The 24,477-nt window shown below is 42.5% G+C and overlaps 1 protein-coding gene and 1 pseudogene across 1 annotated transcript in view; one reads left to right on the top strand and one right to left on the bottom strand.

The window, feature by feature from the left end:
* Positions 1 to 17,396: 17,396 nt before the first annotated feature.
* LOC139054088 (F-box only protein 22-like) overlaps positions 17,397 to 24,477 on the bottom strand; it is a 29,559-nt gene continuing 22,478 nt past the window's right edge. Inside the window, exon 4 of the mRNA XM_070530616.1 lies at positions 17,397 to 18,170. Within this exon, the coding sequence (XP_070386717.1) occupies positions 17,534 to 18,170 (637 nt within the window). The 3' untranslated portion in view covers positions 17,397 to 17,533. The remainder of the gene's footprint in view (positions 18,171 to 24,477) is intronic.
* Positions 20,236 to 23,220, top strand: LOC139054932 (uncharacterized; annotated as a pseudogene).

Raw genomic sequence — 24,477 nt, 5'->3', positions numbered from 1 at the left:
CACGAGAAGTGGGCTGGCGACTTGGTGGTCGCGCTGTTGCTTTTTTAGGGGGCCCAGGGCGCTCAGGAGGCTAGAGTAGGTAGTAATGAATAAGGTCCCCTAGGGGAACCTCAGAAGAGCATCGCTGTCGAAAATAGAAAAAGGAGGAAAGCAAGAGAGAGAGCTCGCCATGCAATAGGCTACATAAACATGCAGGGCGGCAGAAGAAAGGAAAAGTGGGCAGAGACTGAGGAGCAGTTAAATAGCGAACAAATAGGAGTGTATGCAATGACAGAAACGCACCTTTGAGACTCAGAAGAGCCGCAAGTGATTGAGAATTATGTTTGGGAAGGGTGCAACAGAACTAAGTCGGAAAGAAAGGGAGGGGGAGTCGGAATGCTCATCCATCAGGGAGCCAAATGGAAAAGAGTAAATTCAAAATGTCAAGAGCATCTTTGGTTATCAGATACGAGTGGGAAAAAAGAAACTTGGCTGGGCGTTACGTATTTGTGGACCGGAAATAATTGCACAGAGAAGAATAAAGAGTTAGTGGAATGCATAAGCGCTGATATCAAGGGTTTGGGAATGGTGCTGAAATTATCGATCCTATTAGGTGACATGAATGCCCACATGCAGGATTTACATGGCTATACTAGCAACAATGGGAAGTCAGTGCTAGCTAGACCTTTGTGAGCAAGATAACCTCGTTATCGTGAATACAGGGCCTAAGTGTGAAGGGCAAATCACGTGGGAAGTGGGAAACCGGCAATCGGCCATTAATTAATGTCTGATGACAGAAGGAATTAATGATAAGTTGAGAGAAATTGTCATTGATGAGGAAGGGTATAGCAGCATTGGGAGTGACCATCAATGCATCATGTTGAAAATGGGATATGTAGTTGGGAAAGAGAGCAAGGAGTGAAAAAGGCCAGTCCAAATTTGAATGCTGACCAAATAACAAATATAGTCACTAGAGTCGAGGAAGAACTTGGCAAATGGCCAAATAAAGAGTGGGAATATAGTGAGCTTCTAAGTGTAATAACGACAGAAATACGGAAAGAGAAACAACATGTTCGTTGGAAAGGAAAAAAGAAACCAAAAAGCTGGTGGAACAGGGAGATACGAGAAGCGATCGCCGAACGACAGAGAGCATCCCAAGAGCACAGGCAGGCAAAGAAGGCGCAGTTGTCGCAGGATGAAGTAGCCAGGAAATGGGAAATATAGCCTGAGAAAAGGTCTATGGTTCAAATACTGGTGCAAGTAAAATTAAAAGGTGAAAGTGAATGTTGCTTGTCAGAAATACGTGAGAAAAAGAAGGCCGCACCTAGAATATTCTGGAACCACATAAAATTATTAGGCAGGAAGTCAACACCAATACAACAACATATCCTAGACGAAGATGAAAACAGACTGGAAGGAGAAGCGGCAATAAATTACATCCGACAAATAACAGCCGAAACTTTCCAAGCCAATGACGAGGTTGTAGTTGAAGAAAGAAAGAGCATGAAAGAGACCCAAGTGGAAAAGGAGCCGGTGCTCACAAATTTCAATGGAAGAAAGCGGAAGAGAAAATTCCTAAGCGCACAACCACGGGTCTAGACGAGGTTCCCGTTAAGCTGATTAATGAACTAGGACCAAAAAGTAAGGAAGCTCTGGTGAAAGCAATGGAAAAAACTTTAGAAGATAGACGAATACCAGACAGTTGGCGAAAAAGTAGAACGAATCTAATTCATAAAGGCAAGGGGGAGAAAGATAGAATTCACTCGTTCACCGTTGACCATTACATCGGTAATATACAGGCTAGCAATGCAGACAATGAAATTAAAGCTTCAAGCATGGGGAGAGAGTGGCATTTTGGGAGAGCTTCAGAATAGGTAGGCATTTAGATGATAACTTATTTGTTCTTACTCAGCTTGAAATATCAAAAGTAGAAAGCAGACAGCTATATGTGGCCTTTTTAGACATTACAGAAGCCTATATGACAACGTCGACCGCAACATTTTGTGGGATATTCTGGAAGGGGAAAGCTTAGATGGCGATTGTCTACAGATTTTGAGAGAAATTTACCAAGAAAATACCGTTTGCGTTGAATGGGAAGGGATGAGAAGCGAGGAGAAAGTTGATATAAACAAGGGACTGTGGCAGGGGTGCCCTTTATCCCCACTGCTGTTTATGATGTACATGGTGAGGATGGAGAGGGCGCTAGAAGGAAGTTATGTCGGTTTTAATCTCTCATACAAACAGGCAAGTACAGTAGTAGAGCAGCAGCTTTCAGGTTTATTTTATGCGGACGACACTGTGTTGCTAGCTAACAAGCAAAGTGATTTGCAACGTCTGGCTAATATCTGTGGACAGGAAGGCAACAATTTAGGTTTGAAATTTAGTGTTAGAAAATCAGGTGTTATGGTATTCAATGAAAACAGTGAACAGACAGTGGCGATACAGGGCCAGGAAATACCTCAGGTAACAGACGCCACGCGCGAGCTCTCCCGGACATTTCTGTAAGTACGTTCGAAACGAGAGAAGTTTTTTTCCTGTCTAAATAATAATCTTGGGCAAACTGCAAGCACAGAATCGTTTACAGACGCTATCTCTTTACTGAATACGTACAGTGAACGTCACTGCGCGCGGTCGGTGCGATGGAGACTCCCGAACCGGTTTCTTGCGGGAAAGGTAGATAAACGCTGAGAGCAAACTATGTGAAGTATGTGGTTATAGTGTTTGTATAAGTAAATGGAGCGTAATAGAACGAAGCCTCAATGCAGCGATCGCACAGATTCGCAGCGACCGACTGCGCGTCTGCATGCTTGTCTGCGCACTGTTTCACTTTCGCTGCGTGCGCGTTTTCGCACCGTGCCATGAGCTTTAGGTCGCAGAATATGAGCATTTGACAGTATACAAGCAACCATTGTTGCGTGGGCGCTATCAGAGCTGTTAAAAAATAATTTCATTGTAGAAACTTTGACGCCTACGGGGATGTGCCGTCGCGACGATTCAATCTTTTTTTTCTAAATTATTTCTCGAGTTGCGTTGCACTGTATGTTTATCGGTGTTCTCAGCGTGCGATTTCCCGCTTCTTCTTTGTAATCCAGTGCATTAATCCATAACACAAACATGACCTTATGTCATACTTTTTTATAATGTGCTTCTTACGCTCCCTTTCCACTCCAGTGAACTTGCCATTATCTATAGCATCGACAACTTCATCGACCAAACCGTCATGACATTAGTCGGGTGGCGGACTCGGGCGAGCGTCTCAGTGCGCGTTTTCCGAAGATCGCAGACCCGGCGCCGTAGCAGAAATCTTCCTCGCGACTGTGCTTGCTGCATACCCGAGTTATAGCCGATGACTGTTTGCCGGTTTTGTTTCGCGAGCCAAGCTTCACACAGCTTGACCTCCGACTACGTGTGAATATGGCTGACACCGGGCTCCGTTGCGTACGTCCGGCATTGCGGCACCGAGCAGTAGCCTACCATGTTGCGCGCCTTCAAAGGAAGCCACTACCCATTGTAGTGCTTTCAAGCGTTGTAAAGGAGACACTCGAAGCGGGAAAATTTCGCCACTAAATGAGGACCGCAGCGTACCAGGAAATTTAAACTTTCGTTTTCAGCTCGCTTCGGCGCTCCCGAAGCAGCCGACGCAGCCGCTATGTCCACGTGATCCCTTATAGCACTTCACGCCGACGGTGGCGCCAGCATTTCCAGTGGTGGAGCTCGAGGCCAATACGGAAACATAGCAAAAAACAATAACAGTGAAGGGGAAGAGAAATGCAGCCACAATAAAGCACAGAGCACTATGGGGATACAATAGGTACGAGGTGCTCGAGGTATGTGGAAAGGTGTAATAGTTCCAGGACTTGTTTGCTTTAAACCAGGGGTACAATCAGGACTCAATGGGAACCAAAGGTCAGTGGGTCGCCTCGCATTGGGCGCTCACGGGAAGACTACAAATGAAGCTGTGCAGGGTGATATGGGCAGGACTAGTTTTGAAGTGAGGGAAGCTCGCAATAAAATTGAGTATGAAAACGGCTGAGAAATATGGAAGAAAGTAAATGGGCTGGGAGGGTGTTCAGGTATCTCTACAGGAAAAACATTGATTCACAGTGGAGGAAAAGAACTAGGAAGCTTACCAGCAAGTACGCGGCCTGTAGGGTGGGCAACACAACAACAAAGAAGGTCAAGTGGAAAGTCAGAGAGGCTGAATTAATCTCGTGGGTGGCGGCAATGGAAAAGAAACCTGCCATGAGTAATTACTTAAGAGGAAAAAACGAAATCAGGAAAGAAACAATTTATGATAACTCAAAGGGAAGCTTTTCGCAGCGAGATCGGGATGCCTTAGAACACACACCTATAAAGCAAGATATAAGAAGGAAGAAGCATGTGTTTGCTGCGGTAAAGCTAGGGAAACTATGGAGCTTGTTTTATTAGAATGTGAAGACATCTACCCAGCGGTCGATTTAGGCACCACTGGCCTCCTGCTTGAAGCCCTTGGGTTCAGCGAGAGCAGTGGAAAAATAAAATGTCCGCAATAGGGATTAGTAAGAAGCAATTGGAGGATTATTGGAATAAATGTAGGGAAACGGCAAAAAACGGTGACGCACAAAAGCACAGTTCTCAATAGGGGATCAGAAAATTTGGTTGTGGGAGTTCAGTGTTTTTTTTTTATTGTTTCACCTAGGTAGGACATTAGGCAGTATAATAGCAAAAGCTTGGTCGCGCAACCCACCAAAGGGGATGCTCATAACATTTATTCATATCCTATTGCTGTCGCCTGCTGCAGAACGATTTCTAGAGATTTTAAATCATACTCTGGTGAAATTTATGCAATGTCCGTTCATATAAAATTATCGTGGAAGCCTTTCTATGCATCTTACCGATGCATAGTATGCGGAAATATCTCTTGGGGACGCAAACATGTGACGTGTATTATCAGCATTAACAGCCGCGGTGTCTGTATGTGTTGTGAACCTTTTTGCATATATCGGTTTTATTTCAACGAAAAGAACCGGTGTCTCTCTATTACCAGCATGATCTGATCGCTTGGCGTAGGGACTAAAAACATGAAACATAAGAGCGCATGCTCGCGTACGGCAAGGCAACTACAAAACATCTAAACGGCAGGTGCTATCAAATATTTGTTATACACCAGCATCGTTCTCACGCATTTCAAATCTAGTAGGCCTGAAATCACTATGTCTACCTTCCTGCATGAGCCTTCCTGCATGAGGCCGATGGCGCTGCTCAACAGAGCGATCACTGCGGTTGGTGAACCAGCATGATTACATAAATATATATATATAAGCTATGTGATTCGGCATTGTTTTTTTGTCGTGCAAAGCCATAATATATGAGAGGGATCGCATAAGAATGCGATGGCCAGTTTTTGAGGAAAAAATTTCCATAATACGGGTGAGTGCTTAGTAGAGAATGGAATGAACACAACCGAAAAAAAATTTGGTTATCATCCTCTTTCTCGAAAAAGAAAACGTGCTAAGGCCGCAATACGAGCTCGCATAGTCACGCCGCACGTTTATATATCTATAAACGTTGATGCCGCATGCTTGGACCATGCGCTATATAGAATAAAGATATCTGTAATCCGGCCAGAACCTACTACTAGCTGCTTAGGACGCTCGTGCGGTTCTTAAACGGTGGCTTTGCTGGACAAGTATAGTTCACACTGTAAAGTATGCTGTTTTTACTAACCAAAACTATTTTATTCATAGGTGGAAACCTCGTCCACCGAACCAAGTAGTAACCCAATGTAATCTGCAGCCAACAGTTTGAACGCCTGTCAAAGTATAACAGCACAGCTCCTATCGTAGCAGAACGGTACCCACGCTGTTACGATCATCGCATATGTTTTATTGCTCCTAAACCGCAGCTGAGAACTAGAGGATAATACTGCAATAAGGTCACATTAGTGAATGGAACATTCAGAAATGCAGAATTGATATCCGAGGCTGATTGTAGGCTCAAAAATTCCCGCGCACACTGCCCCATCCGCCTCAACGCCAGCAGAAACTTCGGCCATACTGACTTAAACCACTTCAGCACATCTCACTGAACTGTCTACCACGTAGAAGACGCACGCCATACTAAATGGACCGCATGAGCGCGAAAAGAAACGCCAGAAGCTACCGCCGAGCGTATACTTGCCATGCAAGACGGAGGGGTCGCCCAAGCCAGCATGGCGGCTGCCCATAGATGGCGCCACTGCGTAGCAATATGGTGGAGCTCATAAAAAAAAACAGTCTATAGTTTCGATTAACAAGGTTAGCTTGAATCACACGCTGGAAGTTGCTGAGGCTCCAGTTTTCGATTGATAAATATTCTTATGACACAGCGTTTGCTTTCTGCTGTAGGCCTCTATGCCACCCTCGCATATGAATGCGTAATGAGCTAGCTATTAGCAAACTTTCATCTGGAACATGGGGTGAAGCGCGTGGCTACTGCATATAGTTTCATATGAATATTCCATATAAAACTTTATTGCTTTAACTTGATCGGTTGGCGCTCCGAATGCAGACCTGCAAACTGGCTGCGCCTAGCTTCGCCGCACACAGCATAATCGATTGAGCCCGATCGGAATTGAATTTCTGTTGCGATTGGCTACTTTGCGCAATCTGTGGGAGGCAGCCAATCGCAGTTGAGAATTCAATATGAATTGGGCTTGATATTGATCAAAAGTGGCCGTGTGACACCAGTATGCGTATACCTGCTTAATTTCTGGAGAGGCACAGACCATGTCCACGGGTGGGAAAGAATTAATTCGCAGGTTCCGAAGCCACCAGTAGTGCGCCCTATAGAAGCAGCGCATTACCTTGCTACAGGAAATATGGAGTCATTGCAAGAGGCTCCGGGCTCGCAGAAGCAACATACAATATAATTCGTCCCTTGATTGCTTTGCATTGCCCCCGTGAAAACAAAACGTGAAGTGTTTGTGCGAGTTACATGGCGAAATAAAAACGTTTGATATGCTTCAGGTAAACCATCTAGAAATGTCTTCCCTCTCCAGCTTGTCAGTACCATGGTGCACTCATACAATTACACGCCTCCATGCCTCCACCATAAACAGTGTTTGTATCACAGCAACTGAGTTTTTTTGTAGGTTCATTCTGGTGCAATTTATTGCCATAGACATTGTATTCTTAAGTACTAAAGCCAATTGACATCTGTTACAGGGGCACGCTAAAAAGTAGCACCAGTTCAGAATGAGCCAATGAACCCTTATTGGTTTAGTAGCAGTATAACTTATTTATAGAAAGGCAGCGAGGTCAGCCCAAGCTTTTCCATTCTAATTCCAGCTAATCTGCACTGGGGAAGGCAAAAGTGGAATGAAAGAAGGGTGGAGGATGATAAGAATATTGGTGGGATGATGCTAGTCATCAAAACCGCAGCATACTTGAATTGAAGCTGGTCCTGTGCGGATCATGTAGAAATTGTAACATGGCCTATACTAGTGTATCTCAGGTGGGGTCATGGAACCAAAATAACAACCTCTGATAATTACTCAGCATTCATGCTTGTCAGCGAAGCTAAAGTTTCTGACTACTTCCTGTCTGTTGGTAAGGTGCAGAATATGCACTTTAATTAAGTGTCTCTTGTACATGGCAGTGGCTGCAATCGGGGCTGTTTTTTATCAGTCTAGATTGCCATGTCATGTCATTAATCAGGTTATCGAGCAATCCGCAGAGTACAATAAGCCTCTCTACATGGCTTTCATAGATTGTGAAAAGGCATTTGATTCAGCAGAGATACCAGCAGTCATAGAGGCATTACGTAACCTAGGAGTACAGAACGCTTACATAAATACCTTGGAAATATCTACAGAGGTTCTACACCTATCTTAATTCCACACAAGCTGGAAGATACCTATAAAGAAAGGGGTCAGATAGGGAGAAAATCTCTCCAATGCTATTCACTGCATGCTTGGAAGAAGTATTTAAGCTATTAAAGTGGGAAGGCCTAGGAGTAAGGCTCGACGGTGAATATCTCAGCAACCTTCGGTTTGCCAATGACATTGTTCTATTCAGCAACAATGCAGACGAGTTACAACAAATGATTGAGGACCTTAACAGTGAGAGTGCAAGAGTGGGGTTGAAGATTGATATGCAGAAGACAAAGATAATCAATAGCCGGGCAAGGGAACAAGTGTTCAAGATCGCAGTCAGCGTCTAGAGTCTGTGAAGGAGTATGTTTACCTAGGTCAACTAATCAGAGAACCTTGATTATGAGAAGGAAATTCATAGAAGATTAAAAATGGTTTGGATCACATACGACAGACATTGTCAGCTCCTGACTGGAAGCTTACCATTGTCATTGAAAACGAAGGTGTACAATCAGTGCATTTTACTGGTGCTGACATATGGCGCAGAGACTTGAAGACTGACAAAGAAGCTTGAGAACAAGTTAAGGACCGCGCAAAAAGCGATGGAACGAAGAGTGCTAGGCATAACGTTAAGAGACAGAAAGACAGGGTTTGGATCACAGAGCAAACGGGCATAGACCATATTCTAATTGACATCAAGAAAAAAAAATGGATCTGGGCAGCTCATGTTGTGCGGCGGTTAGATAACCGTTGGACCATTAGAGTACCAAGAGAAGGGTACCAAGAGAAGGGAAATGCAGTCGAGGACGGCAGAAGACTAGGTGGAGCGATGAAATCACGAAATTTGCGGATGCTAGTTGGAATCGGTTTGTGCAGGACAGGGGTAATTGGAGATTGCAGGAAGAGGGCTTCGTCTTGTAGTGGACATAAAACAGGCTGATGATGATGATGAGGTTGCCATAAACTTAATATGCAGTATAGTGTTTGTTTCCATCTTCTGCACTGACCCTACTGTTGCAGCTTATGGAAACATTTTCTACATACTTTTCTGCCTTCAATGTTTAAACAGGCTTGAGGGGAAAAAACGAGAGGAAAGACTCCGAGGACAGTGCGTATTGACAGTAAAAAGGTTTTTCAGCAAGAGAGTATTTGTGGCCGCAGCCTTTGAAATTTGGGTGTTTATAATTGCATACTGAACAACTTAAGCAATCGTTTTGTTATTTATTGTTGCGCAGCACATGTAGCACTTTTGCATAGAAAACCCTATTATTTCTAGGGTTGAAGCTAAACTCTGATGCCATTTCCATCTACCAGAATACTTGAGCCAAATTTTGAGATGTCTCCACTACATTCTGGTTAACCTCCCTGCCTTTCATTTATCCCTTTCTCCTCTCTCTCTCTCTTCATGCAGAACTTTTACATAATTCAGTAGGTGGCACTAGATGTCTACTTCAGAGGCAATTTCTTTTAAAAATTTTTTTAGTTATGTGCACAAAGAAACAAAATCCATAATGCAGTGCAGTACAGTAGGTGCTGTGCAAAAAAAAAAAAAATTGTGGCAGAATTTATCTCACGATCACTGTTGACGGTAATATAGGAATGGCAATAGGGCAATCTAATGACAGGCCATATTCTTGAAGCCACATTTATTAATACATGTAGTGGTAATTTCGATACCTTCTTTGCTTCGGCTACCTAACACATACTCCGATATTGTCGCACCTTACTATGGCACTGGCTTGCCAAGGTCGCCCATGAGCATGGAGGCATGACAACAACTGTATGATGCCAACGCAGTGACGATGGAATGACGAAGAAGCAATGACATCAATCCAACGACAAAGGCATATAAGATGACGGCATGACAACAATGAAATGTTGAATTTTAAATTAAGACGATGGTATAATGATGACCACATGACAATGACGACATGATGACAATGTATGATGTTGATGGTGTTACGATGATGGTATGGCAACAGCTGAATGAACAAGCAGGAATGATGCCGACAGTACAACCAAAATGGCATGACATCGGTACAACGGATGCATGCTAGCGTCGGTGTAACTATGGCAAAATGACAATGATGACATGACAATAGAATGACTGCGATGGCATCCCAATGATGGTATCACAACGAACGCATGACGACTGTATAACAATGATGGCACGACAATGGCATGAGGACAATGGGATGAGATGACTGTATCACGAAACTTTATGACGATGACAGCACGATCACAATGGCTTTACAGCGATGGTTTGACAATGAAGGCATGGTAGCAACTGTCTGATATGATGGCACAACAAAGGTGGCATAACCATGATGAAATGACAGCATGATTACAATACAATGATGACGAAAGATAGATGTTGATAAAATGATGACGACATGACAACAATGGAACGGGGCTACTGAAATGATGACAATGATAAAACAACGGCGTGACTACGACTGCACGACGATGACTGTGTGACGACGACATGATGATGACGATATCACAACAGTTGGATTACAAAGCTGGAATGACGACAATGCAACAACTGCGACTTCATCATGATCCTAAACACATACCTAGTGGCCCAAGTTATTGCAAGACTGGGTCGGGGTAGAAGGCATGACAGCGGAATGACGAGTAAAATATTGTCATGCTGCAATGACGATAACGGACCATGGCAGCATCACGACCAGGAGCATATAACTAGTGGCCCAAGCAAGTAAACAACGTGGGTTACAGAGTTGGCGTAAGAGGCTAGATAGATAGACAGATAGGCTCAAGACGGCTGAAGTAGGCAAAGAAAGCTATTCACATTAAAAAGCAAAAGAGAGTGTAAAGTGCTGTGCTGCTTTCCACATGGCCTCAGTGTTACAATCTTTTCTACACAAAATTGAATCTGTGACTGCCTTGCAAGTGCCTCGCAAGTGCCGTGTTTTGGCCTCATTGATAAGCCATCTTTTCTAGTATTTAGCACAGAAACTTTGAAAAAGCTGACATGCTTGTGAGTTTCATCTTCTCTCTGTTTTTTTCTGTAGTTTATATGCTAAACACTAGAAAAGCTGTGGCTGCCAATTAAGGTTCTAAACTGAAATGTGCTGCTTCCACATTGTCAGTAAAACTTACTTGTTTGCATTGTTCAGCGTTTACAACCATAACACAACGGCTTAATCTGCATAGCGCACTTACAGGGCAAAAATAATCAGAGCGGTGGGCCACATCGTATGCATATTTGGTGATCACAAGGTTAATAATAATAATCTTTATTTTCAGCAGACTGTCAATACAGAAGCTGCTGGAGGGGCAGAGGCTAAAGGCTAAAAATGCCCGATGAAGGCCTCTGACTCTCTACAGTTCGTAAGCGGCAATAAAATACAACATAATGTCAATTTATGTCTTATTAATGTACTATCAAAACATTATCACTGCAGATATGCATCTATGCAGCATTAAGGTATTATTACACATTTCATTTCCTCAAATACATGTTTTGGTGTGTTAAAAATGTATATATACTACATACCCATGAACATACTATACATTACATACACATGTACACATATGCATATACACACATACAGGGTGTTTCAGCGAACACTTTCAAAAATCTTTAAAAGTTGCCTGTGGCAGATATCACAATTCTAGTTCATGAGCTGGTCTACTCAAGCGGCAGACAATACTTGTACCAAAAATTGAGATCCAGAAGCGACTAATTAATGAAAATTCACTAATTAAGTTTTTAGCTAATTACATTGTGACCTATATGGCAATTTACAAATTCTAGCCGTGGAGTTTGCAAGGCGGATCCACTTCGAACAAATTTACAAGATCACACGTTTCGAGATATAAAATCCCGTACTTTGCAAAGAAATGCATTGGCGTTCCAGTTAATTTGTTAACAAAACGTCATTTCATGCACTGAAGCACACAAGTAACTGGAATGCCAATGCATTTCTCTGCAAAGTTCGGAAATTTATATTTCGAAACTGGTGTCGTTCTGAGAATTCATTCGAAGTGGATCCACCTTGCGAAGTCCACTGCCAGAGAGAGAGAGAGAAAGCAAGGACAGGAAAGGTAGGGAGGTCAACCAGAAGAGTATCCGGTTTGCTACCCTACACTGGGGGTGGGGGAAAGGGGAATAGAAAGAAGAAGAAAGGGAGAGAGTAAGCACAGAGTACGTGTGGGAGGGACACTATGCACAGGGACACTATAAACGGTCTCTTAAACCGGTGTACCTCAAGTATTGCAGTAATGCACGATTCGCTTTTCGTGCCAGTGACGGGTGTGGCCACTGTCCGAGTATCTTCGACTCGGTGAAAGGTCGTAAGTCTAGTTGGTGTAAAGTTTCCTGCAGAGAGAGGCGTTGCACATCGTAGTGGGGGCAAGTACACAATAGGTGCTCGATGGTCTCCTCGCACCCACAGTAATCGCACATCGGGCTCTCGGTCATTCCCAAACGAAAGGAATATGAGTTTGTGAATGCTACTCCCAGCCACAAGCGGTACAGCAAGGTTGCTTCACCGCGGGAAAGGCTAGATGGCACTTGTAGCCGTAGCATGGGGTCCAGTTTATATAATCGGCAGTTGAAGGCACCTGAACTCCAGAGATCTTGCGACTTTTTGCGTGCATGTAATTTGTAAACTACAATATGGGTGATAATTAGCTAAAAAGTTCATTAGTGAATTCTTGTTAAATAGTCGATTTGCATTTCATTTTTTTGAGCAAATAGTGTCCGTCGCTTCGAGTAGACCGACTCATAAACTAGAATTGAGCTATCTGCCACAGGCAACCTTTACAAAATTTTGAAAGTGTTCGCTGAAACACCCTGTATATTTCCTGCACTAATATACCAAAAGTAAGGACACAATACCACACAAAAATTTATGAGTGTACTTAATTTGGAAGTTATAATTACATTTTTAATGTGGCTTCTAAAGCCTTTGAACTGCTACTGAAGTTTAATTTCCCTTCAAGCTTGTTTAGTACATAAAGTATTTTGTATGCTGTTTTGTCTTCTGTATTAAGTTCATATTTTTTAAGTGAGCCATTAGGGAACCTTAGACAACATTCAGAATTTATTTTGTCACTTATTGTGTAAAGTTTGTTTTGGTGTATTAGTGGTTTGCTCATAATATACCATGTTTTATAAATAGAGGAGGTGTTCTTAATGCATGCATTTTACCATAAATAAAAAAAATTATTTTGTATATTAAAAACCCTGTTGTAGTTTCTGTAGTGGTGCCCACACTACATATGTAAGCCATATGCAGGTTTATAATAGAAAAGGGAATACAGAGGATATATTGACAAGTCTTCTGTTCATACTAATGTTGTGCCACAAGTATCTGATTAAAATCTGTAACCGGATATATTTATATTAAGCTTTTTAGATGCCTTTCAAATTAAACTGTGCCTCAATATACACATATATTTAGGATAGTATTCCAAGAATCTGCTTTACTACATATATATTGAAATTTTTGTATATACTTTTTAAACAAACAAGCTAAGTGATGGCTGAGCAATAAGTGAATGTAACAATATAACACCTTTATTGTTCAAAACTTATATGTATTACACATATTAACATGACGGGAGGCCTCCAAATGAGTACCCATTATATTATGTATGCAGTAAAATATATCAACAATATAATAAATAAGAAATTGGTGACTAAACAATGAACATAACACACTTGTGTACAATCGAGAGCAAGAGTCTGGAGACTGAAAATGCCATGAAAAAAGAAAATTATTATATATATATAAACACACACACACCGGGTTTCTCTCTCTCTCTTTTTTATGTTAACAGAATTTTAAAATATTGCTTGTGGCATATAGCACAAATATACTCATTGAGCTGGGTTACTTGAAGAGGTGGACCTTACTTATACTGTAAATCAAGATGCATAATTGCATTATTAACAAAATGCCACTATCAACTTTTTAAATGGACCCTGAAACAATTTTGACGATTTTGTACAAATGTACCGAGTCGTTAGAGTAGGTCCTTCTAATCATTAATTGGCGCATCTAAGTGCTCCGCATAAAGCGTGTAATTTATTATAAGGTTTTAAATATGTACATCGCTGTTGATCGCAGCACATCACTCGGCTGAATTTTAAGCCACCCCTGACCATTTGACGTAAATTGCCCTAATGATGCTAATAGGGCGAGCCACCCGAATGGCTGCCCAGGGCGCATCATTGATAATTTTTCCAACTTTATGGTGAACAAATATTGTTCATAATAGTTGGAATGTTAGTTAATTTGTTTCTACAAAAAGAAAGTAACAAAAACAGAATGCACAAGCAGAAGTTCTCCCTACACTTAAGCACTTCCGGCACACAGCAAGTGTCGTCTGCTTGTGTTACAGCGTGCTCCATTTTGGCGAGCTCTGCGGTCAGAGTCGGTCTCAGTCTTTTCGCAAGCACTACGATTCGACTTATTTGCGCGACTGCAAACATAGCGACTGGCAATATGTCAAGCTGGGACATCGTGTCCCTCTGCAAGGCAGCAGACGAGCGGACTGGCTGCAGCGCATCAGACTGTCACTATCCAATCGGCGCCAGGATTTGCGCGTTTGCGGCCGTCACTTTACACCGGAGGATTACAACAGCGTTTCGCGAGTCCGGTATTCAGGTAAACGCAAGCGCAAGGGGACAGGGCCTGGCCGATTGACCGTGCCATTTCACGGGTTGAGCAGAAGCGCAAATGTGAATGGTCTGCACGGTGCAGCCACCTGGTGGCACAGAGCTCAACCAAACACAGCAGCAGTAACGAAGTGTACTCTTCTTTGCTGCTGGTGTAAATTTTTCACAGGAGCGTGATCGTTAACGCGTTTTTGTAAATGTTCAGATTGTTTTACCTTGGTTAGAGCAATATTGATGATCGACTGACTAAAACTTATTAGGAAGGATGGCCCACGGCCTAAGATAGGGGTAAGGGATCGGGTGAAAGGAAGCATGCTTGCCTCCTTAGCAAAGGACAGCAAAGCGTTAATTCTTCTGGTGGCATCTGCTTGCGGTGAGAACCGGTCTCAGGGCAATATTAGCTCTTTGTTTGGCTGGTTAAGCTCTGTGCCAACAGGTGGCTGGACCGTGCAGAACGGTCAGGCCGTTCACGCACGTCTATGCTAAAGTTCCTTCATCAGCTTGAGTTTATACCTCCAGCCATCCGTCGAAATGCCCAGCTCGCGTGTGGTTACCGGAATACCAGACATGTTCAGCATTGCGACAGAATGCTCACAACGCACGCTGCTTCGATAGCTCTCGCTTGGGGTCGACTGCCAAGCAGCTGCCGGAGAGGTTGGAGAGGCTTCGCGCGCGCGCTCCTAGAGAACTGAAAGTAGACAACACGATGTGCCATCATGACGCAGAGCCAGTGAAGCTGGGGCTTAGCCCCGATCACTTGGCGAACGAGTTGAGGGGAAAATGCATGGCTATGGAGGAAGGTAACTTGTAATCGTCTGTAGCTCTCTTAATATGAGACACTTCACACAAATTGTGGTGTGAATGTTTAACTTTAGCTGTATTCTACGCGTCTACAAAATTTGTCCAACCCGTTTCAGGGGCCCTTTAGCTAATTACTTTAGCACACTATCAAAATAAAGAAATTTAAGCCAGTCATTTCAAAAGGCACGAAATTTGAAACTAGCACCAGTGTCGAGATAAGCTCTGTCATACTTGCGGTAAAAATGCACTGTTGTTCCACTTAATTTACTAAGAAAATGCACTTTTGTGCACTGAAGCTAAAAAAGTACAGGAACATCAATGCATTTATTGCAAACTTTGGGAATGTATATATCAAAATTAAGGGAAGGGAAGCGCAGTTGAGGATGGCAGAAAATTAGGTGGGCTGAAATTACGAAATTTGCAGGTGCATATTGGAATCAGTTAGCGCAAGACAGGGCTAATTGGAGACGTCTGGGAGAGGCCTTCGTCCTGCCCCAGTGGACATAAAAATAGGCTGATCACGATGATATCGAAACAGGTGTACCGCCAATGCTAAACAGTTACTACAAGCAAATAACATTCTAGACGTTGCAGCCCTTGTCAAATACAACCTTGCCACTTTTCTTTTCAAACTAATAAATGACAAAATATCATTATCACTAATTCCTATATCATCTCTAACAAACACTAACTCAACTTGTTTTGCGCTGCATAATAACTTCATTCTGCCCAAAGTGCGCACTAATTATGGGAAACAGACAGTTCACTTTGCAGCCATATCATGATGGAATACATTACCATTTGTCATAAAACTCCTGAAACCCCATCGATTTTGTGATGTACTGAAACATTTTCTGTTATGTCATATGTAAGTGACACTATGCACTGTATAATCCGATTTTGGTTTTAGACTTGCCATTCTTATGTACTCCAACATGTAATTAATTTTTTTCTTTAATTTCTTTCTCTTTCTTCCTCTTTTACTTTAGTTTTATCTAGTTTCGAAATATTGCTTAATGCCGTTATATTGTCTATTAATTACTTCATCTACTTAGATTTGTATCTCATTATTTATCATTACTGCAATTATACCTATTGAGCTGTTGTTGCTTGCCAAATGAACTTTTATGTTAACCATAAACAGGAGGTCCCAATTCAGTTTTAACTATGGGACCTCCTTCCGGATACCTCTATCTCTATATTATTTTATGTAATAATAAAATTGATTGATCGGTGTCATTCCTCATAATTTGTTCTCAGTGGATATGATTTTCAAAGTCATCAGCGATAATAAATTTCAATATGTGCTGTAAAGCAATTAGATCTAAAATTAATTAGTGAAACTTTATCAATTAATAAAAATATTCATTTCGATTTCTCGAGCAAGTAACGTCCACCTCTGAGAGTAATCTAGCTCAAGAAATACAATTGTGTTGCATACCACAAGTGATATTTAACAATTCTGTTTAAGTTAAGACAGAAAAAAAAAGCGACCACCCCGTAATGTCACAGCCAAGGCATGCACCTGTCCAACAAATGCAATGCATGGCTGTCCCAGAAACAAATTATAATTTTTTGCTTAACTTTTGCTCTCAACTGTCCATTCAGAACAAACACACAGAAAGCACTTCCTATCATAGTAGAGAGTATAACAAAAAAAGAAAGGAAATGGAGAGAACGTAATAAAAGAACAGTGAGACCTTTCACAGCAAACCAACAAAAAGCACCACCTACAATAATAGACAGTATAACAAGAAAGAAAATATGTAGAAATGAACAAGCGAACTATGACCTTTCGCAACAAACCCACACAAAGCACCAATAATGATACTATATAGGGGGGAAAAATAACAGAGAAATGAATAATAGAACATAAGACCTTTGCATGTGTACCACTTCTTAAAGACCACAACTTGTTTCAGATGGGTGTAGTTGGAGCTTTGTGGTAAAGAAAGAAACTCTAACAAGTGCCCATATGTTCAATCATGGAAATACTAGTGTGGTAAAGGATGCGAGGGGGGGGGGGACAAGAGAGGGTATCTTTTCTCCGAGCACCAACATGTTTTGGCCACAGCTTAACACAAAACAACCTGCTCTTGTTGTCACCAATGCTCAATGTGGCCACTAACCACATCAACTAAAGAAGGACCTTTAATGTAAGTTCATCTCATTCAGAATTTCACAATGAAATGAGTTCACCAAGTCCGCAATAGGCACTGCAGTGAAAAATGCTCACATGTTAGACAAATGCTTGATAGAATCAGCTATGATTATCGGCATTTGCTCCATGACAGCAGAACAAACACTGTGGTGTAGCCGTGAAAGCAATTCTCCTTTCTGCTTACCGGGGCCAACAGCTGCTGATCAGTTGGCACATAATTAACTCCAATTTCCCCATTTCCAAAGACGCCCATGAGCGGCACACCGGGGAAGACACGTGCAAATGCATCTGCCTCAACATTTGTTTTTCCATGATGCCTCGCACCACGTGCCACACAAGCAAACATGAAGCCAAAGGTACAGGACTTGTCCCAGCCATCAAAGCCTGTGTCAAGCCGGAATTTTGTCAACTCTCGCTCGACTGCCTCGGCACCTTTCACAGACGGAGCAACGATTTTTGATGCAGCACGTACAGAATCACCAGAAAAGCACAATCCAGCGCACAGGATTGAGTGATCAATACCATTTAGGCCATTATTTACAGTCATCTGCTCAAGCACTGCTCCTCCAAGGGCAAAGCGCCGCATGCCACAGCTGGCCACAACATCTGTGACCATGTCGTACATGAGCTGATAGTTTTCGCCAAATGCCACATCGCTGACAGTGAACCACAAGACACACTTAACATCCACTGCCTCTTCACCCACAGGTAGACCCACAAGGCTTTTGAACATGTCAGTGGCAAACCTGCACAAGTGAAAAAAATCAGAAGGCAAGATTCTATCTTTACTGCAACAAGGACAAGATTAATTATTTAATAAACCAAAAAATATCAAAGGTCATTAGGACATTTGTGCCAGTAGCTCAAGCACAAGTGCCAACTAACGTTGTGTTAAAGTGCATGAAAGCGCTTATAAAAGACTAATGGATGCACACACTCAAAACAAGGACACGAGCACTAGATTGTTACTTCACCCACTCAGGAGTTGGGCATGCCATAGTGCTTGCAGTCTACGATGCATATAAGCTAGAACACTGAGCTCAGCTCAAGGCTATTGCAAAACTATTTTACAATCAATACATTCACTGTGAGATCTCTTTCACTGACGTCCAGATTCCAGTGCAGCATCCCAGATCACTGGGCTACATGCCTCAGTTGCCAAGGTATTTCTGCATATTTTCTGTCACGTCCACTACTACTTGATTCATTTATTCAAATAACTTTATTGAATGCCCTACGATTTGGTGAGGTGGGCCTGGACCCCGCCTAGGTTTTGGCCAAGGGTTGTTGGCCCTTGGTGGCTTCCTCGGCTCGCTGAACGGCCCACACTACAACTTGGTTGAGTAAAAATTTTCCACCTGCATAAATTTTTTTTTATGAAGCCATAGCTTTCACAATACAATACAGGCCTGTACATTTGCTAAGGTACTGCAAAAGTACCCAATTTGCCCCAGTCGGCACTCGCAATGCAATGTGTGTGCTCTCTAGTTCGTTGCCCATGTCCCTCATGCTGAGTTTGCTCCTCTCGCTGCACGTGGCGCTCAGCTGTGCTGTGCATGCTCTATAGTCTGTTGTGCATTTAACTACAGAAAAGTTTCATTATTACACTGACATGGCTAGCAATGGTAAAACCAGGCAGGAAGCAAACACAGCGCTTTTCTTTAGAAAGAAAAAAGAAAGAAATAAAGAAAACAAGGGAAGAAAAACATATCATGTGTGAATGCATGCCCAAGTAAACAGCATATATGCAACTGCGCAGCAAGTTTTGCTTACAAAGTGAATGCAGTTTTTCCCATTACGCTATCAAGAGCATAGCTTTCAAAGTCAAGTTGCATGCAGCAAAGAACAGTAAGGCACAGTGAGAACAGTAAGCAAGGAACATTATAATTACTGGATTTTGCATGCCAAAGATACACCGAGGTGTCACAGTTGGAGAGCCCCAGATTAATTTTTGACTTCCTGGTGCGATTTTTTAACATGCACCTTGTAGGCTGCCGCCGACTTTCAACAATGTAACACCTCTTGCGTCACGTGGTGCTCTTTAAAAGCCAAGCACCATCCCTTAGCGCGCCAGAAAGGAACGTGGTTGGTGCCTAATGAACAGTTTTGCAGTTGGTTGTCATCTTGTTGCCTTATCTCCACACGAACATCACAAGAGGCGATGAGGATGGCTGCACGCGTGCAAGACCAGCGAAAGAAGTTGTGAAGCTGTGATGCAAGATCGTCTGCATCAAGTGCATGGAAGCAGTGAACGTCCAAGCAGCTTAAGAACGGCCAAGAAAGTATCAAAATCCAAAATTAGCCACATAGAGAAATTTAAGCCTTCAACGAAGCTGTAAGTGACTGGCTATCGTACGAAGAGAGGCTGGTTATTATTATTATTTTTTTTTTGCAAAAACAATGTCTCGGACGACCTCAAAGTACACTGATTTCTGGGCATCTGTGGCCCAAAAACATACAACTTATTGAAGTCATTGGAGAAGACGTACAGGGAACTTGGAGAACTGCTTCACAACCACCTTATGCCTGAAGTGTCTGTCATAGGAGAGGGCACTAAATTTCATAGGTGCAGTCGGCTGAAACGTGAAAGCATTGCACACTATGTTGTGGAATTGCGAAAGCTAGCTCAAATGTGCATATTTAGCAGTTTTATGGATCATTCACTTAGAGATTGACATACAGCAGTATTTGATCACTGAAGACACGATGCTAACATCTCAAAAAGCCATAGAGCGCATTTTGGGCTTGGAAGTAGCAAACAAAAATGTCCAAGAAGTGCATGTGAAAGAATCAAGCAGTGATTTGCACAAAATGAACTCTGATGAAAAGGCTAAAAGAAAGCATTCATATAAGTGTTATTGCTGTGGGTCTGACAAGCACTTTTCCAGGGTGTGCCCACATATTGCAGACAGGTGCACAAACTGCGGCAAGAAAGGCCACATCCAACATGCATGCTGAGGAAGCCAGAAGAAACCAGCCCACAGGAAAAAGTGGATTCAAGCTCTCCAAAGCGACGAAACAGGGACTGTCAAGATGCTGTTGCCGAAAGTTTGCCGTCCCATTATTGTCGGCAGCCAATAAGCATGGAACTAGCCACAGGGGCAACAGTGTCCATGGCATCAAAAGAAGAGTTCAAGAAACTCCAACTCCCTTTAAAGATGCAGCCAACAGAACTGTCTCTCAATACCTTCACGAATGAAGTCGTCAAACCCTCCAGTGTTGTAAAAGCGCGCATGTTCTATGAAGACCAAGTCAACATTCTTTCCCTTTACATACTGGTACAAAATGGACCAGTTCTATTGCGTCACGAATGGCTTGCTCATCTCCGCTTGGACTGGAGCAACATTTGCACTATTCACAAGCTCAACGGCATTCCCCAAGCAAGCGTAAGCAAATTACGGATAACCTGTTGAAAGCAATACCAGGAGTCACTTGCTACTTGGACAATATTTTGGCAACGGGAAGCACTCTAGAAGAGCACTTCAGGAATCGAGAAGCAGTGTTTCAAACATCTGCAAGCAGAAATGTTTGCCCAAAGCAAGAAAAATGAAAATTTTTAAAGCAAAGTCTGCAATTTTTGGGTCATGTCAGCAAGGAAGGGGTTCAACCTACGAACAAAACAGATGAAGCACTTTTGAATGCTTCTGCCCCTACTAGCATTGCACAGCTGCGCTCGTTGCTTGGCCTTGACAACTACTAAAGAAAGTTCATGCTGTGCCTTGCAACACTTGCTAAACGTTTCTAGAGCCTTTGCAGAAAGATGCATGTTGGTACTGGGACTAAGGATGCAAAGCTGCTTTTCAAGCTACCAGATCTGTCCTGTCATCCCCAGATGTGGTTGCACACTATGACCCAGCGCTCACACTGCAACTGTCATGCAACACATCAGCATATAGACTGGACGCCGTATGTCGGCATGGTAAGACCGATTGCCTATTCTTTGAGAACACTAACAAAGGCAGAAGAAAACTATAGTCAGATTGAGAAAAAAGCGCTCGCCCTAACCTCTGGAGTAAAGAAATTTCATTTCTACATCTACAGATGGAAATTTGCTCTAGTTACCGACCACAAGTCATTGCAAATCATTCTAGGGTCAAAGAGTGGCATTCCGGCTATAGCTGCCGCAAGATTGCAACACTAGGCTATAACACTTTCAGCATACAACTATGAATGTGTGTACAAAGAACAATGATGTGGATTGTTTTTCGTGTCTCCCTCTAGAAACCTCAGATCTGGAGAGGCGGTCCAAATGAGACTACACCCTGCCATACTGGCCTGTGACAAGCAAACACAGTGCACGTCATACAGAGTGTAATGCCATTCTCAGCCTTGTCATGGACTTCACCAAAAAAGGACTGGCCTTGCCATATTGATGATAAAGTGTTGAGGCCTTATTTTAACAGGCACAGGGGGCTCACAGCCTATGAAAGGTGTTTGATGCATGGAATGCAGGTGGTCGTGCCACTGAAACTGCAGCCACTGATTCTCGAGGTGCTACAGCAGGTACATCAAGGTATCGTGCACAGAAATGAACTAGCACGAAGGTATGTGTGGTGGCCTTCTGTGGAAAAAAAACCCCATCAAAGTAAGGCACTGTCTCACATGTCAACAGCGGCAAAATATGCCTCAGAAAGCACTTCTCCAAACGTGGATATGGCCATCTCGAATGTGGTCATGAGTACACATTGATTTTGCAGGCACATTCTGAAACTGCGTGTATCTAGTTGCCATGACTCATTTTGCACACTGCGGTTTACTAGAAACAATTGTGAACAATAATGGCACACAGTTTAAATAATCCTAGTTCAAAGCAACCATGAAAGAGCATGCCATCCGCAAGCTTTCACTTCAGCAAATAACCCAAATAGCAATGAGCTTGCTGAAAGATTCGTGCAAATGTTAAGGAAGGCGCTATGGAAAGGCTCGGCAAGAGAAAGTTTGCAAGAGACTGTCTAAGTTCCTGATGATATATCACACCATGCCCTACGAAAAAAAAAAAAGGAAATGCCGTCTTATCTTTTTTTTAGTGCTCAGCTGTATACCGGTTTGGATGCATTGAAGCCAATGCCTGAGCGTAGTATATGCGCCAGACTGCGCAATATACAAACGTGGCGCCGTTATGCCATCAGTATAGTACACATTTGTGAAAAGTGTTGGTGCAGAATTTCAGAAGTGGATGTCGCTGGCTCAAGGCAGCTGTGCTCCAGCAAATAGATCCTGTTTCCTATAAAGTGAAGGTGCAACCACCAAGTGGAACCTACACTTGGAGATGTCATCAGGACCACATAAGACCAACAGCTGCTACGACAGCATCAATGCTTGTGAGGGAGGGAGAGCCTGATGTCCCTTACACCATGCCAGAGGCACTGCATGTGCCAGTAACTGCACCAGTTTCTGCACTTGCCGTCACAACAGCTCATTGTTCCACTGCCAAGGTCGATGACATGGACGCACCTTGGGGAGATTCAAACCGACGGTACCTCAGCACATAAGACAGCCTGACCAATAGCAACTGTCATGAGTATTCAAACTGCGGTGGAGAAGGTGTTGTAGGTTGCCACCAACATTCAACAACATTAAAGCTTTTATGTCAGCTGATGCTCTTTAAGAGCCGAGCACCATCCCTTAGCATGTCAGAAAGGAACCTGGTTGCTATCAAATAAACAGTTTCACAGTTGGTGATCATCTTGCTGCCTTATCTACCCACGAACATCACACCTCGGTGCATCTTATATGATACAACCTTTTAACACTGCATGTGGCTACCAGCCCACTGTGGACAGTCTGCAGTGCTGACATGCTCGTACACCAACCCTTGAATTTCATCCATGCAGCAGAAAATTGGGAAGACAATAAAAACATGAATTGCTGGATTCAAGTTACATACTGGAATTCTCACGCAGTACAACAAACGCACACAGCTTCCCCCTCTCTCTCTGTCCCCCCCCCCCCCAACCTGTTTTTTTTTTTGTGCATATATCATCTTACTACGTTAGCTTTCTAAAAGCTTCAACACTGGGCAAAAGATCATTTCATAAAGTCTGCTGTTCACCAGTGCTTTTGCAACCTAACAAAGTTGTTAGGTTGCAGTGTTACCCATAAGCATTTTACATTCCAGAACTGCTACAATGCTCCCACTCAGCTACTCTAACAAAATGGTATGTGACCACTTCACCCTTCCCAACATATCACTTAATTCTCGCACTGCAGTCACGCGATTGTTGGTCTTGGTTGTGATTGCATATTTGTTTGTCAGTGCAATTATCAGATAAAAAGACTTCGCAGATTTTTCGCACTGTCAGAAGGATGAGTATAGTAAGACATGGGCATAGCAAGAGTGAATGATACCAGGGGCTCTGTGAACTCCAACATAGAAGCCTGTCATATGCATTGCTCGCTGGCAAAAATATGTTTATGCATTTTAATGGCTACATCTTGTTGAACTTAATGAAAAAATAAACACAGCCACAACATTGTCACACTGCAGTCTTCTATACATACTGAGCATGATCAAGTTCAAATTCAAAACTACTGAGAGAGATTTGAATATATATTACATACAGTTATTTTTCCAACTTTGCTATACATTTGTTTGTTTCTGTAACTTCCACCTAGCCTTTCCCTTTTTCTATTCCAATTCTTTACTCCATTATCATCTTGTTCTTCCTCTGTAAATGTGTTTTGAAGCAGCATTTGTAATGAATGTAGTGAGCCACTTTACCTTACATGAACCTTTATATGCCGGCAAAAAAATGAAAAGAATACATTCAGAAAATGTCATTTTTTTAATTGTTAGCAATTTAATTGGATAGCAATTTTTTTTCCAGATTTGAAATGTGCTATATCTAGCATAGGGACAGTCAATTCACCACGTGTCTGAAAATATGAAATAACAAGAACTACGTATGTTAACTAGAAATGCTTGAGTTGACAGGGGTTCAGTTGTGTCGCAGCTGCTAGATGCTACAGGTACATTTTAGAACAAGTAATTGTTAAGAAAGACTTGCAAATGTGAAAAATCTAATTTCTTGAAGAGTGGCTGTGGAAGATTAG

This window comes from Dermacentor albipictus, chromosome 1 (assembly GCF_038994185.2).
Source record: "Dermacentor albipictus isolate Rhodes 1998 colony chromosome 1, USDA_Dalb.pri_finalv2, whole genome shotgun sequence".
Taxonomy (NCBI): Eukaryota; Metazoa; Arthropoda; class Arachnida; order Ixodida; family Ixodidae; genus Dermacentor; species Dermacentor albipictus.
This window is presented reverse-complemented; position numbering and strand designations above follow the sequence as displayed.